Below are 17,769 nucleotides of genomic sequence, written 5' to 3'. Positions count from 1 at the left end.
CAGACGTGGCTCCTTCCCCAAAACCCGCTTCCCCAACCTTCTCCCACCAATCAACTGCGCTGCTCTCTGTGGGCTCAGGACGACCATCTTGGAGTCACCCTGACGCCCCTCGTGCGCCTACATCCCGCCCATCAGAAAGGACTGTGGCCCAACTTTTAAAGCGCATCAATTCTGAACGCTTCTCACCACATTGGCTCTGCACCAGCGGCCGTGCCACCGCGGTCCCCAACCCTCTGTCCTGAAATGGCTGCTCAGAGTGTGGCCTGCCCTCTACTCTTGCCACACTGTTGTCTGTTCTCAGCCAAGCAGCTGGAAACAACCTCTTAAAATGTAAATCATAGCGTGTTCTCCGGTTCCATATCCCTCAGCGGTTTCTGATCCCACAGAGTGGGAAGTCGACGTCTTTGCCACGGTGGGGAAGGGCGTCCTGATGTGTTCTTGCTCACGCCATGCCCTGCTTTCTAAGTTCCTTCCTGGGCTCACTCCCCTCCGACGTGGCTGCTCTCCTTTCTGTTCCTCAAACACAGCGAGATGTGAGAACATGGGCACGATGTCATGTCACAGCCAGTGGAGAACTTGCCCAAAGCCAGGAGAGAGGAGGGAAAAGGGGGACTGGAAAGGTAGCAGGAGAAGATGGAGACTGGGGGAGATACAGAAATAGCTGCCGGGTCATGGGTCCCGGTGGGGATTCACTCCCCAGACATCTACGGGCACCTGCTGTCTGCCAGCGTCTGCTCTGCCCTGGTACTGAGCGCCTTCTGCTTGGTCAGTGAGCTCAGAAACCAGACGTGCTCTCTCCGCACGTGAGACCTCAGACAGAAGCTGCCTCGGCCCCTGCAGACCTGGATCGTAATGGTCCCCGCTCTGTGGATTAACCCAGCTTTGTATGTGACGCACTAAAGAGCTCACATCGATCAGCTGTGGATGTTAGGCTGGGGCTCTGTGAAGGAAGGGACCGTGTCTGTTCTGCTCACTGTCGTATTGCCATGTAGGGAACCAATGGATGCATGATTATACCTGAGTCAGAAGCACTTGGGGCAACCGCTACTTCATGGATTTTGAGCAGCCCCTGGATATCTTCTCACTGGCAGAAAACCTGGGTGACCCACGCCTCAGCACTTGTGTCTTGGCTGAGTGAGACGGTCTAGCCGGTGTCCCCAAGTGCAGGACTCTCCTGCGTTACACGGTTTAACTCATCTGTAACATGATGGTCAAAGGCGCCTCTGCTCCCCTCCTTCCCCGCTGCCTCCTCCGGCACCGTCCTCTCTGTCCCCCTTGCACCAAACGCTGAGCTAGGCACACAGTCGTGTCCCCTATGCAATGGCTTACAGGCTGGTACCATCTCATCCCAGATGCTTCAGATAAAAGACTCAAAGCCACAAAGATCTGACAGACTAGCAATTAGCCAAAGTGAAGGAGATGAATTTGAATGGGGCTTAATGGAAAGCCAAACACAGGTCTAGCCGTGAATGACAGAGAACTGGATAAAAAGAGAAACCTAGCAGCTGCTCCTGCACGAAAGAAAAATACAACAAAATCAACAAACATAAATACGTCTGATGGACAAAACTCTGGAAAGGGCCTTGTAAAAATATCGACCTTCAGGTGGTTTCTGCATCAACATTTATTTAATAGTTTTGTAAGACAGCGTAAGTTCCACAAGGACTTATTTGTCCAATTGAAATCAGAGTAGGACGTCAGCATGTTCCTTAAACTCCAGCAGAACTAACAGTAGCTCCTTCGTTGGTCCCCAGCCTCCAGATCAGGCTTGAGTCAGAGGATCCTTTCTTTGCAGATCAGTTCCTAGTTCCCACGTGCTTCAGCTATTCCATCTGTCAAATGTAAGTGTTGTTTCCTAGCTCTTCTCTACGAATTGTTGTGCCTGTGACCTTGTGTACCTGGCTTAAGTGTAAACAATTCTGGCGTTAATTGGCCACTGTTCTAAGCGATTTGCCTGCATTACCACCTTAATCTTCATTAGAATCCCATAAGGGAAAGCTCTTATTAAACCTGTTTTTTAGATGAGAAAATTGAGGCTCAAAGTGGGTTGGATACCTCCATTGAGGGGACATGGGTAGTGACAACTTCTAAATCATGCACATCTGACTCCTAGAGGCTGTGGTCCTTAGCCCTGCCCCTCCAAGTGAGACAGTTAAATCTGGTGAGAATCAGACAAGCACATAAGCACGAAGACACTCAGAATACTCTGAAGAATACTTTAGTCTGAGATGAGCACGATTCCAGCCAACATGGCAACACTGACCTGGAAGCTCCATGCTGCCCAACCGTCACGCTGTCACAGCACCTAACTGTGACTCTCCAGCAGGCTAACTCCCCTCACCTAATCGCAGTGCTTGCCGAGAAAGCTCGAAACCCAGGAGCGATTAATTATTGACAGAGCATGTGAATTAGAGATAAAAAAGAAGTCACTTTCCCTCTACGCACTCGATAGTAAATAAGTGTAATTATGGTCGGGGAGGCCAAGGGATCTTCGCCTGTATTAGGTTTTATTAGCTGAGACATTTAAGAGCATGTCATCAAAACAAAGAGGTCCTGTGCAATCCTAAATGTGCCACTTCAGTGCGAGGCTTTAGACTTAGTGAAGCCGGTGGTGGCAGGTGGCCTGCTATACCCATGGTGTTGCGTCAAGTAACTTTGGTCTACAGATGCCTGCGACAAATTGACTGCCTAACAGGATCCGGAGCCCCTTGTCATCACTGGTGACCTGCCACATCAGGGTTGGGGGACAAATGGCATCCAAGTCCTTGATATCTTGATACTCACACACACGACACGGCCACTCTGAAGGCCAACAGATGGAGGACAGAGTTAGGAGAAGCGACCTTGGGAAGAAAAGTGGGAGTTGGGCCCTACTATCGGGTCTGTCACGGGCTCACTGGGCAACCTTGGGAGCCGGGAAAGGAGACGTCCCACCTGTAGACGCAAACCTGTGCTAGGAGCTCTCACGCTATGTCATTCTATTCTCAGCTGAACTCGAGGCAGGCTTTAGGATTTTACAGATGAGGATGGACTCGCAGGTGGGATTCAGCCGGCTGAGGTCACAAAGTGTCATTTGTACAAGGAGGCCTTTGGACTGGGTCAGGGGTCGGCAAACTTTCTCTCAAAGGGCCAGAGAGCAAATGTGTTCGCCTTTGTGCATCACGCGGGCTTGTTGTGACTACTGAGCCCTTGCTGTCGTGATGTGAGGAAGCATGGACAATACAGGAACGCGTGGGGCCCCGTTCCAAGGAAGGTTGACTTACGAGCACTGAAATCTGCCTTCCACGTAATATTCATGCATCACAAAGTGTTGTTATTAGTAGTATTATGGTTTTCCCCCAACCATTTAAAGATTAAAAATCACTCTTAGCTGCAGGTATTACGGGACCTCAAGGCGGGCGATAGTTTGCCAGCCTGTGAATGAGGGGCTCTCTGAGGCTCCGTTGAACGCAAACGTTTTCTGAGAGTCGCTGCAACAACAATAATATCTTTGATTGATTAAGCTCTTCCACATGCCAGATTCTGTGCTAAATGCCTTACAAGTATTATCTCCCGTAATCCTTACGCTACAGTGTGAAGTAGGTGTCATTGTTATCTCCATTTCCGAGATTATAAAACTAGTACATGGAGAAATTAAGAGTCTCTCTAGCGTAGACATAGCTGGTAAGAGACAGAGAAGCAGCTTCAACCCAGCCCTGTGGGGTCCCAGCCATGGATGCCTGCGCCGTATGCAGGCTTTTCTGAAAATACTACAATCAGAACTCCGGCAGGACGTAAATTAAAAAAAAAAAAATCTAAGTGTTTATCGACACATCTTACTTGGTAGCTACCCTGCTGGCTACTTGTATCACACGTTTTGTGAAAAGAAAAAAAAAAAAAAATGAACTATTTCCAGATGGGAATAAGCGCTGTCTTTCCTTTTCCTCCCGATTCCAGAAATGTGATGCCCAGGACTGTGGACGGGCAGATCACCATGGAGAAGACGCCCAGCTACTTCGTGACGAGCGAGGCCCCGCAGCGCATCCACTCCATGGCCAAGGACACCAAGCTGATCGTGGTCGTGCGCGACCCGGTGACGCGCGCCATCTCCGACTACACGCAGACGCTGTCCAAGAAGCCCGACATCCCCACCTTCGAGGTGCTGGCCTTCAAAAACCGGACCCTGGGGCTGATCGACGCGTCCTGGAGCGCCATCCGCATCGGCATCTACGCGCTGCACCTGCAGAGCTGGCTGCGCTACTTCCGCCTGGCGCAGATGCACCTGGTCAGCGGCGAGCGCCTCATCGTGGACCCCGCGGGCGAGATGGCCAAAGTGCAGGACTTCCTGGGCCTCACGCGCGTCGTCACGGAGAAGCATTTCTACTTCAACAAGACCAAGGGCTTCCCCTGCCTCAAGAAGCCGGAGGACAGCGGCGCCCCCCGCTGCCTGGGCAAGAGCAAGGGCCGGACTCACCCCCCCATCGACCCGGACGTCATCCTCCGGCTGCGGAAGTTCTACAAGCCCTTCAACATGATGTTCTACCAGATGACTGGCCAGGACTTCCAGTGGGAGCAGGACGAGGGTGACAAGTGAGGCTAGCCGTGTGAGGGGAGGCCAGGGGGCAGCCCAGGGGACCCCCACCTGAGCCCCGGGCCCCGGGCCTGCAGCCTCGGCCTCGCGGGACTGCCCGGTCATCTCCGCCTCTGCCCAGTCAGGGCTGCTCCCAGGGCTGTGGCAAAGGGGTGGGTCCCCGGGTCCTCCCGGAGGGACCCGGCGGCGGCAGCAGCGTCTGGCTGAGCAGATGAGCAGAGAACCCAGGGCCCGTGCCTGTCTTCTAGTTAACAGTCTGAAGACAGGATTAAGCAGCTGTCAAGGTCAGAAGCTGTGCCGTGAACGTTCGTTTAAGTGAAAACAAAGAAAGTAAGGCCTGCTTTTGGGGGCTCCCTTCACTTTGGGAAGCCTGCCTTCCAGCCCTCTATCTGGCCCAGGCCCTGCCGTGTAACCTCTGCCTTCGCATCTCTCCAGAATACTGATTGTGGCCGCGTGCCCTGGGACTCGTGGGGGGCAGGGTCCTCGCTGAGGTGTCGCTAGCCTTCCTCGAACGTCTCCTCCCACAACCTCTGACTCCCGCCCTCCTCATCTTACTAAAGGCGGGGCATGCCCATTCCTCACCAAAAAAAGCAGACACCCCTGGAAGCCTTCCTTTGAAGGAGGGTTGGGCCTCTCTCTTCATGAGCGACCTGGGTGGTGGAGAAGCGAGCTTCTGCCCTCGAGCCAGAGTCAGGCCCATGGGGCACTGTGCTGGCAGCTGAGTTCAAAGCCCTGAGCTTGGTCAAGAGGAATGCCAGCTCTGGACACCAAAAAAGAAAGCCAATCCTCCTGGGGGGCGGGGGAGGCCTCCATACCTGCAAACCCTCTCCCCCAGCGTCGTGGTTCTGAGACTTGCTCTTGGGGTGGGTTCTGTCCCTTAGGGTCCCCAGAGGGGCAAGGACCAGAAAGTTGGCATGTCTTTTGTTAAGAATAACCCTTCGCAACACAATGAGAGGGGTCGGTCACCGTTCTTCTGTCTGTTCCACCGTCTCCCCCTCGTGGTCACCTCACGCTTCGTTTGCTCTGCTCAGAGATGGCACATATTGGGGCACTGACAAGAGGGCTGACGCCACTTGTCAGATCCAGTTTATGGGGGTGGGGGAGGCAAGGGCTGTGTGCGGACACCCCCATCAAGGGCTGCTGGCTGAAGTGTCCCTTCCCATTACTTTGATTCGATTGAAATGCAGCATTTGACATAAAGCACTTCTTCAGCGGAGCTCCAAAACCCAAGTGACCTAGTTCCACTGGGAACAGGAGTGGGGGCAGCTAAGAGTCCAGCTGTTAACCTGTCATTTCTCCCGCTAAATGAAAACTGTGTTGTTATAAAGCTTAATGCAACCTGATTCATGGGTTCGATCGCGTGTTTGTGTTGGTCGCCTCCAACCCCACCCCGATGCTCGGACCCTGGGAGTACCCCTTCTCTGGGATAGCCAGATTCGAGAACGTTCCAGGGGTTCTGTGTGCAGGGCCGGATGGTCCTGGAAGTAGCACAAAGGGAGTGGCTTCCCTGCCCTGACGGTTCCTGGAGAAAGGGACCGATATGCCAGGTTCAGGAACAACCCCACAAATAACTTTTTCCAGATGAGAAAGTGGTTATTGAACTGAAGGCAACATATACGCCTTCACTTCCAAAGCGAAAGTCGATACACATAAAAAGAACGCACGCGCACCCCTGACAGAAGGGACATGTGTCAGTGATGCTTGTTCAGTGTGTAGTGTGGGCTTCTGGTGCGGGGCCTGGCTTTACGCAGAGCCAGGCGCGGGTCGTTACGCGTCGCGGTCAGCTGTGGGGTGCTGCAAGCTGCAGCTTGCCGAGCCCCGTGTCAGAATTTCTCGGTGGGGCCCTGGCGTGTGTCTTCTCGGAAACACTCTTGTGGAAGCTGAACTGAGCACAACGGGAGGAAAGTTTTTCTGTGCCTTTCTTTGCCCTCTCCCCACCCCTACCCTCCTTATATGCTTGTGGGGGTTACTTCCACGAGAAGTGGGCCCGGGGTTTTGTGGCTTCCTTGGGGGAACATGGACCCTTTTGGGGGGAGTTCAGTGGGAACTAGGTCTGTTGTGATTTAATAACTTAGGAGGTGAAGGGAGCATCTGTTTGTGGGAAAGCTTTAACGGTGGTTTCCTACCAGCTAAGAATGACCGTTACTCTAACCTGCCCTTGTCTCTTCTGTCCGGAGTGGACACATGTTGACTCAGCCCCTTCATCCCACCTGCTCTCCATCGCCCACCTCCGTGGCTACCTACCTGTCCCCATAAACACAGAACATCAAGACTTTACGTGCTGCTGAAAGAGAAACCCACTACGTATGTGTCCTCACATACATGACGAGCGAATCTGCTGTTAATATGGTTCGCTGATGGTTAAAAGCCATTCTCAACTGGGAAATGAAAGTGGGGACCCCCCTTAGAGCATTTGTACACTCTTGCTAAGATTCTTGGGAGCAATGGGGCAGAGGCCTAACCCTCCTTAAGGACGGTTATTTTAAGGGTCTGTTTGGTGATGTGGTTGGAAGTTCACAGTTCTGAAACGAAATGCAAACTCGACGTGTGTAAGTTCTCTTACCATCAGTGTCTACTCTAGCCTGATGCCCGTGACCCTGGCCGTGAGCCACTGAGCCACGCACCCTTCTTCAGTAGGAAACTCGACAAGGGCCTTGTTTCCTACCCGCAAAAGCGAAGTCCACCTGCCAAATGGAGTCAGGTTAATACCGCCCTGAACTCAAGCCTTACAACTCATGGGAGATGGACTTTTGTGTTGGATTTCCATTTGCAAGGTATAAATTATATTTAATTTTCTATCCCCTCCCTCCCTGGAACGGAGGAGTCACGCCCTGGAAAAGCTGCTGCGTGTGGGTCAGAGACGAGATGAGAAGTCACCACCCCCCCCCAGTAGTGCCGCTGCCGTCGCCCCAGGTTCATCTCCTTGGGCCAGAATCCTTGTGTATCTGAAAGGTAGGAAAGCCTTGACCTCGCCACTTAGACCTACCAGCCCCAGACTCAGCAGCAGAAAGAGCAAAAACATTCGTAGCCTGTTGCTTACCTTTTGATTGCATGTGACAACCACACGTTGGGAGCAGTGAGACGTGCCACTCCCGGGGACTCCTGCGCCCTTCAGAGTCAGATAGAATATTACGTGTGGGAGCACGTGGCCTGCTCCGTCCCATGGTACTTGCAGACCTGGTCTGAGCCTCTGTTTTAAAACCTGAACTCCTTGGTGCTTCCAGGTTCTTGTCTTTCCTGGCCCCTCCCATCTGCCCCCCCTCAACCTCCTTATTCCCCAAAGAAAACGTCTGCCTCACGATGGTCAGCAGAAAGGTAGGTGGGTTTACCCTCGTTCCTCTGTGTCCTGGACAAGCAGCATTACCCATCTGAGCCTCAGTTTCCATATCTCTAAAGTGGGCGTATTTAATCCACACTGGGCAACCACCTAGCATTTCTGTGATGATCAAAATGAGTTAATGGATGGGAAGCTATTTGGCGCTTCATTGACACACGGGACAGTGATGCAGATGGTGATGGTGACAAAGAGGAGAGGAAGGAGGAGGGGGAAGGTTCCTCGTGCCCCTGCCAAGGGTACATCTTTACTCAGACTGGACAGTGAGAACAGTGCTAAGAGAAAGGGCCCCACCGCTGATTTTGCCCAAAGCTAAGGTCAGAAGAAAACCCTCTGTAAATAACACAGGACTGGCTGGATTTCAGGCATTCTAATACAGACTTGTCGAACCCGTCGGCCCCGCCCCTCACCAGACACGCGCACACACGCATGCACACGTCTCCTCACTCTGGCTTTTGCCTGGCTCCACATTCAAGCTTCTTTATGACACAAGAGGCACCAAAGCTCACTGACACAGGGCCAAACACACCCCTTGAGAGAAATGGGGTGAGGTTTTCACGCTTCTGGGCCACACATCCTGTGCCTGGGGCTCTCACCCCAACAGTTTACATGGACGACATGGAAAGCAGAGAATCAGGCCGTTCTCGGGAGCAGGTCTCACGTGTTCCAGGGAATTACATGGGGGTGGGGGGGGTCTGTGTAACAAACTGGGGTGCAGAAATGAGTTCGTATGATTTCTAGCTTCTCAAGGGAGGATGTGTGATTTCCAGATAAAAGAGATACGTGATGACACTGTTTTTAAATTGTGTAACATCTTATATAACAGGGTAATAATAGCCCGTTTGTCATCAAGGCAGGAAATACAGGCCACAAGAATGTACGGAGTGTGTGTCCATGGATGGAGGACGCTGGGCAGGCATCTCCAGTGTCCTTGGATACAGGTAAATCACACGCATTTCATCGGGTGTTTATTCCAGAAATATGTGTAGAGTGACCAAATGACAACTGACACATATCGGAGAGAGCCAAGCCAATTTGACAGGACTCCCAGCCTAGTGGGGAAGATGCACATGAAAGAAATACATAAAGGGTCACATGTTACGAGAGACTCACGGGTGCTGTGGAAACGTGAGACTGCGATTTCTCATCACACCCACACGGCTGATTTGAACGCTGCCCTGCGACACGTGCGCTACCCCCGCCGTCCCGCTCCCTGTAAAATGGTGCTCACGGGACCTTCTTGGCAGGTGCTCGGCGTGGCAGGCGAGGCCTCTCCCATTTCAACGGGCGACGCATCATCACACTCCCTTCAAGCGGCGTCCGCTCACGGCCACCAGTGCTGAGGGTGACCTGGGGAAGAGGCGCGGTGACAGCACCCAGCGGGCCGCCGTGTCGTCCTGGGTCTCGCAGCGGCCCGCGCGGCCCGAGGCCGCAGACAGCGCCTTCCTACCCAGGGGAAGTGACCACCTTGCGACGCTGAGTACAGGAACCGAGGGAGGAGCCGTGGCGCACGACCGCTCCGCAGAGCAGCCCGTGTGCATGGGGCGCGGGGCCGCCCGTGTGCGTGTGCGTGGGGCGCGGGGCAGCCCGTGTGCGTGGGGCGCGGGGCAGCCGTGTGCATGTGCGTGGGGGCAGCCCGTGTGCGTGGGGGCAGCCCGTGTGCGTGTGCATGGGGCACGGGGCAGCCCGTGTGCGTGTGCGTGGGGCGCGGGGCAGCCTGTGTGCGTGGGGCGCGGGGCCACCCGTGTGCGTGGGGCGCGGGGCCGCCCGTGTGCGTGGGCGCGGGGCCGCCCGTGTGCGTGGGGCGCGGGGCCGCCCGTGTGCGTGGGGCGCGGGGCAGCCCGTGTGCGTGGGGGCAGCCCGTGTGCGTGTGCGTGGGGGCGGGAACAAAGGCCGCCCCTCCCCGCGCAGCAGCCTCGTCATGACGCTCGTCCGCCCCCGGGGATGGAGCCCTAACACGCGGGGCGCTGCCGTGAAGCTTCCGGGTGGGTGTTCCAGGCCGAGACCTCATATTCTTGTGACACTTAACAATATGAAGGGAAACGCTAACACCCAGACTCCCCACAGCTTCTTCCAACTTTTCCCAGAGCACATTCTCACTCGTTTGCGCACAAAATCCCTGTGGGCGTTGAGTCCCAAACCCAGGCGCTCCCACGAAGGACCTGAAAACTTAGGAAAACACAGGTATCTGGGCCGCACCCCTAGACTCTCTCAGGGGTTTTGAGGAGGAGCCTGAAGCTGCATCCCTCACCCCCAAGGAGGCTGATGCCTCGGGCCTGGACCTGCGGGGACAGAGCCCAGAGAGCAGTTTCCAGGCTCTGGGCCTCGTGTGGGAGGTGCTGGCTGGGGTGGTGAGTGATCACCGACTGTGATTGGTTGGCCGAGGTCTGTAACCGGTTCGCCAATTGGCTACTGGCGTAACTGCAGGGCTGCGTTGATTGGTTGGTTGGTTGGCAGGCAGAGGAAGTGAATGGCGGACGGCGGCTCCTGTGGCTCCTACTTCCTGTGTCTCTCCCGCCACCAGCGAGACTGTAGTGGTGTGACACCCCTACCTGTGGCTCCGTGGCTGTTCCTTTTTGGCCTCCCCATGTCCTGCGTTCTCGTCAGGGGAGTGGGAGCTGAGACCCCCCACACGACGACGCGGGGCCTGACAGGGCCTCACTTCTAGAAGCCGCCAGGGGCGGTGACCTCACCTGTCTCACGAACAGGAGCCGGTTTCCATCTACAGGAGGCTGGTGGGGGGCCGCTCATAGCCTCCGTCTGTGCTGAAAACAACGGCAACTCGGTTCCCTATTGGTCGCGAGCAGAGGGCTCCAGCCCAATCAAGTCTTCAGTGAAAGCCTCCGTCAATGCGTTCCTGCCACGCCATTTCTCCTGGTAGCTCTGGGCCAGCCGGATGCAGCGAGGGGGAGGTGAGCTAATGGGTTATAATGAATATTTCCACAAGCTCATTAAGCTGTGGACGTCTCTCGCCTAATGAGGAAACAATTTCCTTCTCTACTCCCACTGCGAAGGTTTAGCTCTCCCAAGGTCAAAGCTAAGCCATCTCCAGGCTGCCTTCCTACAGCTTTCCCTTGATGTTGATTAAGGGTAATTTATTGCAGATTCCAATGGGGGTGGGAGGGTAGGGGGTGGGGTGGAAGGAAAGACAGCCCTGCCTTCTAATTGATGGAAATAGCTAATCAAGCAATTTTTTATAATGTGTTTATCTCCTTGGGGGCCCCGTGTTTACCTTCATTTTGGGCAAGGGATTTCATAGCACGTTGTATTGTAGTGCCTGGTAAAACCATTGGAAAAAATTTTATCCACAGATTGAGGAAGTAGTGAACTATAAAATTGCTAATTATTTTCTAGTAAATTTACTTTTAAATAACTTTAGACATCAATTACAGGCATCATTAGGCACCATTAGGCACTGGGCGTGTTTAGCAAACAAGGGAGGACATAGCTGATTCCTGCCCTGTCCCCAAGGTCTAGTCCTTCGGGCTCCACCCCCCGGCCTCCCCCAAGCCCTCCTCAGACAGGGCAGGGGTGTCGAGAGCTGAAATTAACTCCATAAATAATGGCAGGTTGTCTCCATTTCCAGTGTCATTGCCCCGTCAAGTCCCAGGTGTCTTAAATGGAGGTTAGTTTAGGGGAAGATCTTAATTCTAATTACCAGTTTCGGGTACATTTTCCCGTCCAGTGTTGCTCTACCATTGCTATATATTAGAATCACCTGGGGACCTTAAAGACGAAAAAAACAAAACAACAACAAAAACAAAACACCTTCACGCCTCGGCTCCACTTCAGGCCAATCCCATTGGAACCTTAAAGTTTTTTTAATTTATCCCAGTGCTTCTAAAATGCAAGCGAGGATGACGGCCTCAGCCACCCCCGCTGCGGCTCCAGCCTCTGCCTCCCTCCCGCCTCCCGTGCCGCGGGCCGGCTGCAGGTTCCCAGGAACGGCAAGCAGAGCCCTGAGCGATGCTCCAGGATCCCAGGATCTCCTCGGGTGAGTCTCTGCCGCCCACCAGCTTCATGGCTTGTTGGTGTTGTTGACCGTGCCGTGGGCCCAGGCGGCCTGTATTCTGGACCCAACTTTCTGTGCAGTTGTGGGGAGACCCCACGCTGCCAGCTGGCAGATGGGGACGCGGGACTGGTGCCGGGCTGTGCGTCGGCTGTGGGGACTCAGCACCTGCGCTGGTGATGCCTTCGGGCCGCTTGCTGCTCTCCTGCTTCCTGGCGGGTCACGTGGCCTCACTGTGTCTCTTCCCCTGTAGTCACCTCGTAGACGTCTGGGAGCGTTGAACCAGTGAGTGAACGAGCCGAGGCATAGAGCTCGGGAAAGGGCCCGTCCACGGGATGAGTTCCTGCTCATTGTCTTGTGTTTGCACAGAAAGGGGAACTGCGTCCACACTTGTAAGCTCAGAGAGGGTGCCAGGGCTGCGCCCGCTGTGCTCCCTGTGGGTCCCAGAGAAGAGCAGCCAGTACAGGTGATGAGAACCGGCGGTTGGGCCACATTGGCGGGTGGTGTGGTCCATGCTCACCAAGGCCGGCGTCTGTCGCTCTCTTGGACCTGCCTGTTTAGAGGAAGGGCGGGGGGCAGCGAGGGGGCTCTGTCTCCCAGCTTCTTGCCATCCCGTCCTGGCTGAACTCTGGGCCTGCTGTACAGGGCAATGTCACCCCGAAAGCATGGGGAGTAGAATTGGAAACCTCCATTCCAGGCTCAGGTCCAAACCTGATGGCCTCCCTCTGAGGAAGGAAGGGTTCTGGGGGCTTGAGCAGTAAGAAAGCTGAGGCTCAGCTGGCTGTCGGCTCTGTTCTCTGCAGTCAGGCCCTGAGCAGGGTCAGGTGGGTCTGAAGTACCAGAATCCATCCCGACAAGGTGGTTCCGCTCTCTTCTCACTCGGCCCCACCCACCGGATGGGGATACTGCACAGGTGCCCCCAGGTAGGACTGGGCAGCCCCTGCCTGGGGCGGAGGTCCTCTGTCCTTGCATCAAGGCCGACATGGACTCACGCACAGGGCGTTTGCGCCGCGTGGCGCCATTCGCAGCATTTTCCCGATGGATGGGGTACGTGGAGTGGTCAACTCAGGAAGAAGTGGGTGATGCTTGCTTGGGGCTGGCCCAGGGCTCGATATGCCGTGGCTTCCAGGGTGCTCTGCCCTGGCTGCTGAATTAGACTTCCCACCTCACTCTGCAATGAGGACGGGGCGGGTTCCTCTTATGTGGTGGTTGGACCCCCCTCCGTGATCTGTGAGGCCATCGTGTGACCTCTTTTGTCCCTTCACGTAGACCCTGCCCCTTCCCATGTTTATTCATACTGCAGAAAACCCACCCTTCTTAAACATAACCCTTTTCAGGAAGAGCCTAGACATTTTGTCTGGGCTCAGGGAATTGTCTGGGCTGGGCTGGACTGGCTCTTCAGTGAAAAGAAGATACCAGGGCTTAATAACACAGTGAGATCATTGTGAATGCTGTCATTGTGAGCTCCGTGGGGTCAGCTTGGGGCCAGCAGTGGGATATGTGGTGCATTGTCCCCAGCGGGTCTGTAGCCCAAGGCAAGCAGCTCAGAAAGGAGAGGCCTAGAAGACAAATTGATTTTTTATTGTACCATTTTCTCCCGTTAGCAATTGTAAAAGTGATATAATAACAGGATGGACGAGATTAGATTCAGCTGGAAGGGACTTCAGAGATCTGGGTCTCAGAAACTGTCTGCCCACCTTCCTACACGGAGGACGCAGTGTGCAGCCCCTGAGCCCTGTCTTGGTGGCTGTGGGGTGGTGAGACCCACACCCCACGGCAGCCGAGATGAGCTTGGCTGTTAGGGGCAGGGTTCTGCTGCCCGGCCTGTGCTGTTTGTTCTCCCCAATGTTTGGGCGACTCAGTCCAACTTCGTTCAGGTCTCTGTACAAATGGCATCTCAACAGATAAGCTAGCACTCGAACCTCAAGTCCCTAATGAACCAGCACCGTCCCCTTCCTTCGCGGTCCCTTACTCCACTTCCTGACGGCGTGGCTTTATGTTATGCATTGATTGATTGATTGATGATTGGTTATGTCTCCCTCCAAAACCTAAGGTTCATGAGGGGGGACCTTATCCCCAGTGGCTGGAAGCAGAGGAATGACTGAGTGGCAGCTCTGCTGTTCAAGTCTCGCTTCCAGCCGCCCCCAGATTTATGAGCGGTCTTCCCGAAAGGGGTAGCGAAGAAAGTTCTCTGTATTCTTTCAGTGTGTTTCCAATCATATGGGTTTATTTATTTAATAAATGGGCTTATTTTATAAAAATAGTGTCATGTTACGTCAAATACTTGGTAGCCTGCTTTTTTCCCTTCCCACATGCTATACGCCTTTTCCTGTCGCAGGAAATAATATGCGTAATATAATCATACTGTCCTGTTGCCTGGGTCCTTCATACTTTACCCCGACCTTTTTAGTGTTCGTTCATGAACCTTCTTATTGTTTCCAATTTCACATCGTTATACATAAAGCTATGTATTAATTAGTTATCTGTTTTGGTGTAACTGTTTACCCCAAAACTTCGTGACTTAAAACGACAGGTGTTAGCTCCCTGTTTCTGTGATCAGGAATGTGGGCTGGCTGAGGCGTCCCCAGACTGCACGCGGGGTGTGGGCTGGGGCTGTGGTCTCACCTCAGGGCTCGACTGGGAAGGGCCCACTTCCCGGGTCACACACGTGGGTGCTGGCAGGACTGCTTTCTGTGGGTTCTCAGTGCCTCCTTGTTCCCTTTGTACGGGGACCTCTGCATAGGGCAGCTCACAGCCTGGCAGCCGACCTCGCCAGAGCAAGCCAGAGGGTAAGAGGGAGAGACAGTGCCAGCGAGACAGAAGCTGGTCTCTTGTAATCTAATCACAGAAGAGGCATCCATCGTTTTGCCACATTCTCCTTGTAATAAGGCAAATCCCTCAGTGCGGCTCACACGCAGTCGGGGAACGAGGCTGGGAGCACCAGGAGCCAGAGTGATTGGCAGTCGTATCAGAAGCTGCCACCACAGGCTGATAGGAAGTCCGTATCTTCAGCTGCAGACACCCACACCCACACGCAGATTTGAGTGCATCTCTGGTTCGGAATATGTTTCCTAGAAGGAGAATCAGTGGGTTGGTTTATGCACACGTTTATTGCTGGGTCAAGTGTTATGCAGGCTTGATACGTAAGCTATAATACCCTCGACAATTAGAAAAAGCTATAGCAGTTTATCTCTGCCCCTTTCAGCACTGTGTGTGTCTTTCACCCACACACATGTCAACAATGGTTCTTTTATTCACTCCAGCTTAATGGGTGAAGGCTTTCACGATAGTTTAAATACTTTGTTAATTGCTAGAGATCCAGCACATTTCATGTGTGTGTTGAGTGTTTGGATTTTTGTTTTTCATTCTGTGAACAGCTAATTCATAACCTTTTTCATTTTCCTGTCAGGGCATATATAATTTTTTATGAATGTGTAAGAGCTCCGCATATTTTATTCTTTTTCTCACCGCCCCCCCTGCCCTCCCCTCTGGCAATCATCAATTTGTTCTGTTTCTATGGATCTGTTTTTGTTTTCTTTTCTTTCTTCACTTGTTTTGTTTTTTTAGATTCCATATATAAGGGAGATCATATGGTATTTGTCTTTCTCTGTCTGACTTATTTCACTTAGCATAATGTTCTCTAGGTCCATCCACGTTGTCACAAATGGCAAGATTTCAGTTATTTTTATGGCTGAGTAATATTCCATTGTCCATATGGACCACCTCTTCTTTATCCAATTGTCTGTCGATGGGCACTTAGCTGTTTCCATATCTTGGCTATTGTAAATAATGCTGCAATGAATACAGGGGCATATATCTTTTCAAGTTAGTGTTTTCATTTTCTTCAGATAAATACCCAGAACTGAGGTTGCTGGGTCGTAAGACAGTTCTATTTTTAATATTTTAAGGAACCTCCATACTGTTTTCCACAGTGGCTGCACCAATCTGCAATCCCACCAACAATGCACAGGGTTCTCTTTTCTCCACATCCTTGCCAGCACTGGTTGTTTGTTGATTTATTGATGACAGCCATTCTGACAGGTGTGAGGTGGTATCTCATTGTGGTTTTATTTGCATTTCCCTGATGATTAGTGACATTGAGCATCTTTTCATATGTCTATTGGCATCTGTATGTCATCTTGTAAGAAATGTCTGATCAGGTCCTCTGCCCATTTGTAATTGGATGGTTTTGTTGTTGTTGTTGTTGGTAGTGGTGGTAAGTTGTATGAGTTCCTCAGAATTTTAAAAATATTAACCACTTATCGGATGTATCATTGGCCAATATCTTCTCCCATTTGGTAGATCGTCTTTTTATTTTGTTGCTAGTTTCCTTTGCTGTGCAAAAACTTTAGTTGGACGTAGTCCCGTTTGTTTATTTTTTTCTTTTGTTTGCCTTGCCTGAGGAGATAGATCAGAAAAAATACCACTAACAGCAACATCAGAGAGTTTTCTGCCAATGTTTTCTAGGAGTTTTATGGTTTCGGGTTTTACATTTAAGCCTTTAATCCATTTTAAGTTTATTCCTGTATGTGGCATAAGACAGTGGTCTAGTTTCTTCTTTTTCTTTCTTTTTTTTTTTTTTTTTTGCGTGTATCTGTCCGGTTTTGCCAACACGCAGTGAGTGGGAAGAAATAGGGTTTCCTGAGGGGTGGGGACAGAGAAAGCAGAGTTGGAAGGACCATCAGAGGACAGTAGTTAGAGTGAAAGGGAATAGAACAGGAGGTCTAGATTATCCAATTTCTGCAAAAATCATAGTGGAAATGTCCCAAAATGTCGCCAACAATACATTCTGTGACTAAGTCATTATGCAGAGAGACGAGCTGGGCGCTGAAGGACAGAATTAATATAGTAAGTAATTCTGTCCCTTTGGCAGTGTCTTCCCACATGAAATAATGATTTTGCGTCTCACTTCTCTCCAGCCGGCACATTTCTCACCGCAAACAGTTCTGCAGTGACTGACTATTTATGTCCCAAGGCAGCAGCTCAGGATAATGGACTACCCTCTGAATCTTTTTCTGCAAAGGAATGCCAGGGCCGCCTGGGCACCCGAGAGAGCGTAACAGCTGGGGAGAGTGACGCAGTTGCTGGCGGCAGGACTTGGCGTCTGGGACATGGAATCAGGCAGATGCTGGCTCGAGCCCTCTAGGGCTGTGTCCTGACTTACCTTCACTGCATCTCTTGGGGAAATGGGGATGCTCGCAGCTAGCTCACACAGGGCGCGCACAGCGCAGGCCCGGGGCACAGACGGGCTGGCACACTGCTCAGCTGGGAAATGTCGGATCTCCTCCCAGCCTCCGTACTCGGAGTTCAAGCTGGACGCTGACGCTCTGGCGGCGGCGAGGACACAGGAGACGTGACACACCTTGGCGCCCCCACAGCCCCCATGAAAGCTCACTTCATTCATTCAGCCGTATTTAATGCCCCTTTGTTCCAAGCGCTTGTTTAGCGATGAGGAGAGGAGTGGACGTGACACCTCTCTTTGGTTATCACTGTCGCTGATTATCTCTGTACACTTACTACGTGCCATGCGCTAAGCCAAGCAGGGGCACTGCTAAGCAGTCTGCACTCAACCCTGAGGAGCACATGAGCAATGTGTAAATGTGCCCATTTTACGGATTAAAAATATCTCGGGCACGGAGAGTTGGTAAGTCCCCCAGGGTCATGTGGGGATTTAACTCGGATTTACACCAATGGCGCCGTCACCTGAATTCTCAGCGTCTGGGCTGTAGTGCCCGGGTCCTCCCTGAGTTTCCCACAGGCCAGCAGGGGAGGCAGACAGGTGGAGAAATACAACAGACTGTGTTAACCACTCTGAGATCATTGCGTCAAGTTCAGTGGGATCCCAGAGAGTGCAGT

General features: G+C 52.7%; 1 protein-coding gene and 1 long non-coding RNA gene across 2 annotated transcripts in view; both read left to right on the top strand.

The window, feature by feature from the left end:
- The window catches only part of HS3ST4 (heparan sulfate-glucosamine 3-sulfotransferase 4), a 161,415-nt gene extending 155,502 nt beyond the window's left edge, over nucleotides 1–5,913 (top strand). Inside the window, exon 2 of the mRNA XM_074322849.2 lies at nucleotides 3,937–5,913. Coding sequence (XP_074178950.2) covers nucleotides 3,937–4,573 — 637 coding nt within the window. The 3' untranslated portion in view covers nucleotides 4,574–5,913. The remainder of the gene's footprint in view (nucleotides 1–3,936) is intronic.
- A 3,849-nt stretch (nucleotides 5,914–9,762) lies between these two features.
- LOC148756822 (uncharacterized) overlaps nucleotides 9,763–17,769 on the top strand; it is a 170,752-nt gene continuing 162,745 nt past the window's right edge. The window contains exons 1-2 of the long non-coding RNA XR_016022482.1: nucleotides 9,763–10,816; nucleotides 11,740–11,898. This is a non-coding gene — a long non-coding RNA (uncharacterized LOC148756822). The remainder of the gene's footprint in view (nucleotides 10,817–11,739; nucleotides 11,899–17,769) is intronic.

Source organism: Rhinolophus sinicus, chromosome 10 (assembly GCF_057876585.1).
Source record: "Rhinolophus sinicus isolate RSI-liver-muscle chromosome 10, RSI-T2T, whole genome shotgun sequence".
NCBI classification, from domain to species: Eukaryota; Metazoa; Chordata; class Mammalia; order Chiroptera; family Rhinolophidae; genus Rhinolophus; species Rhinolophus sinicus.
This window is presented reverse-complemented; position numbering and strand designations above follow the sequence as displayed.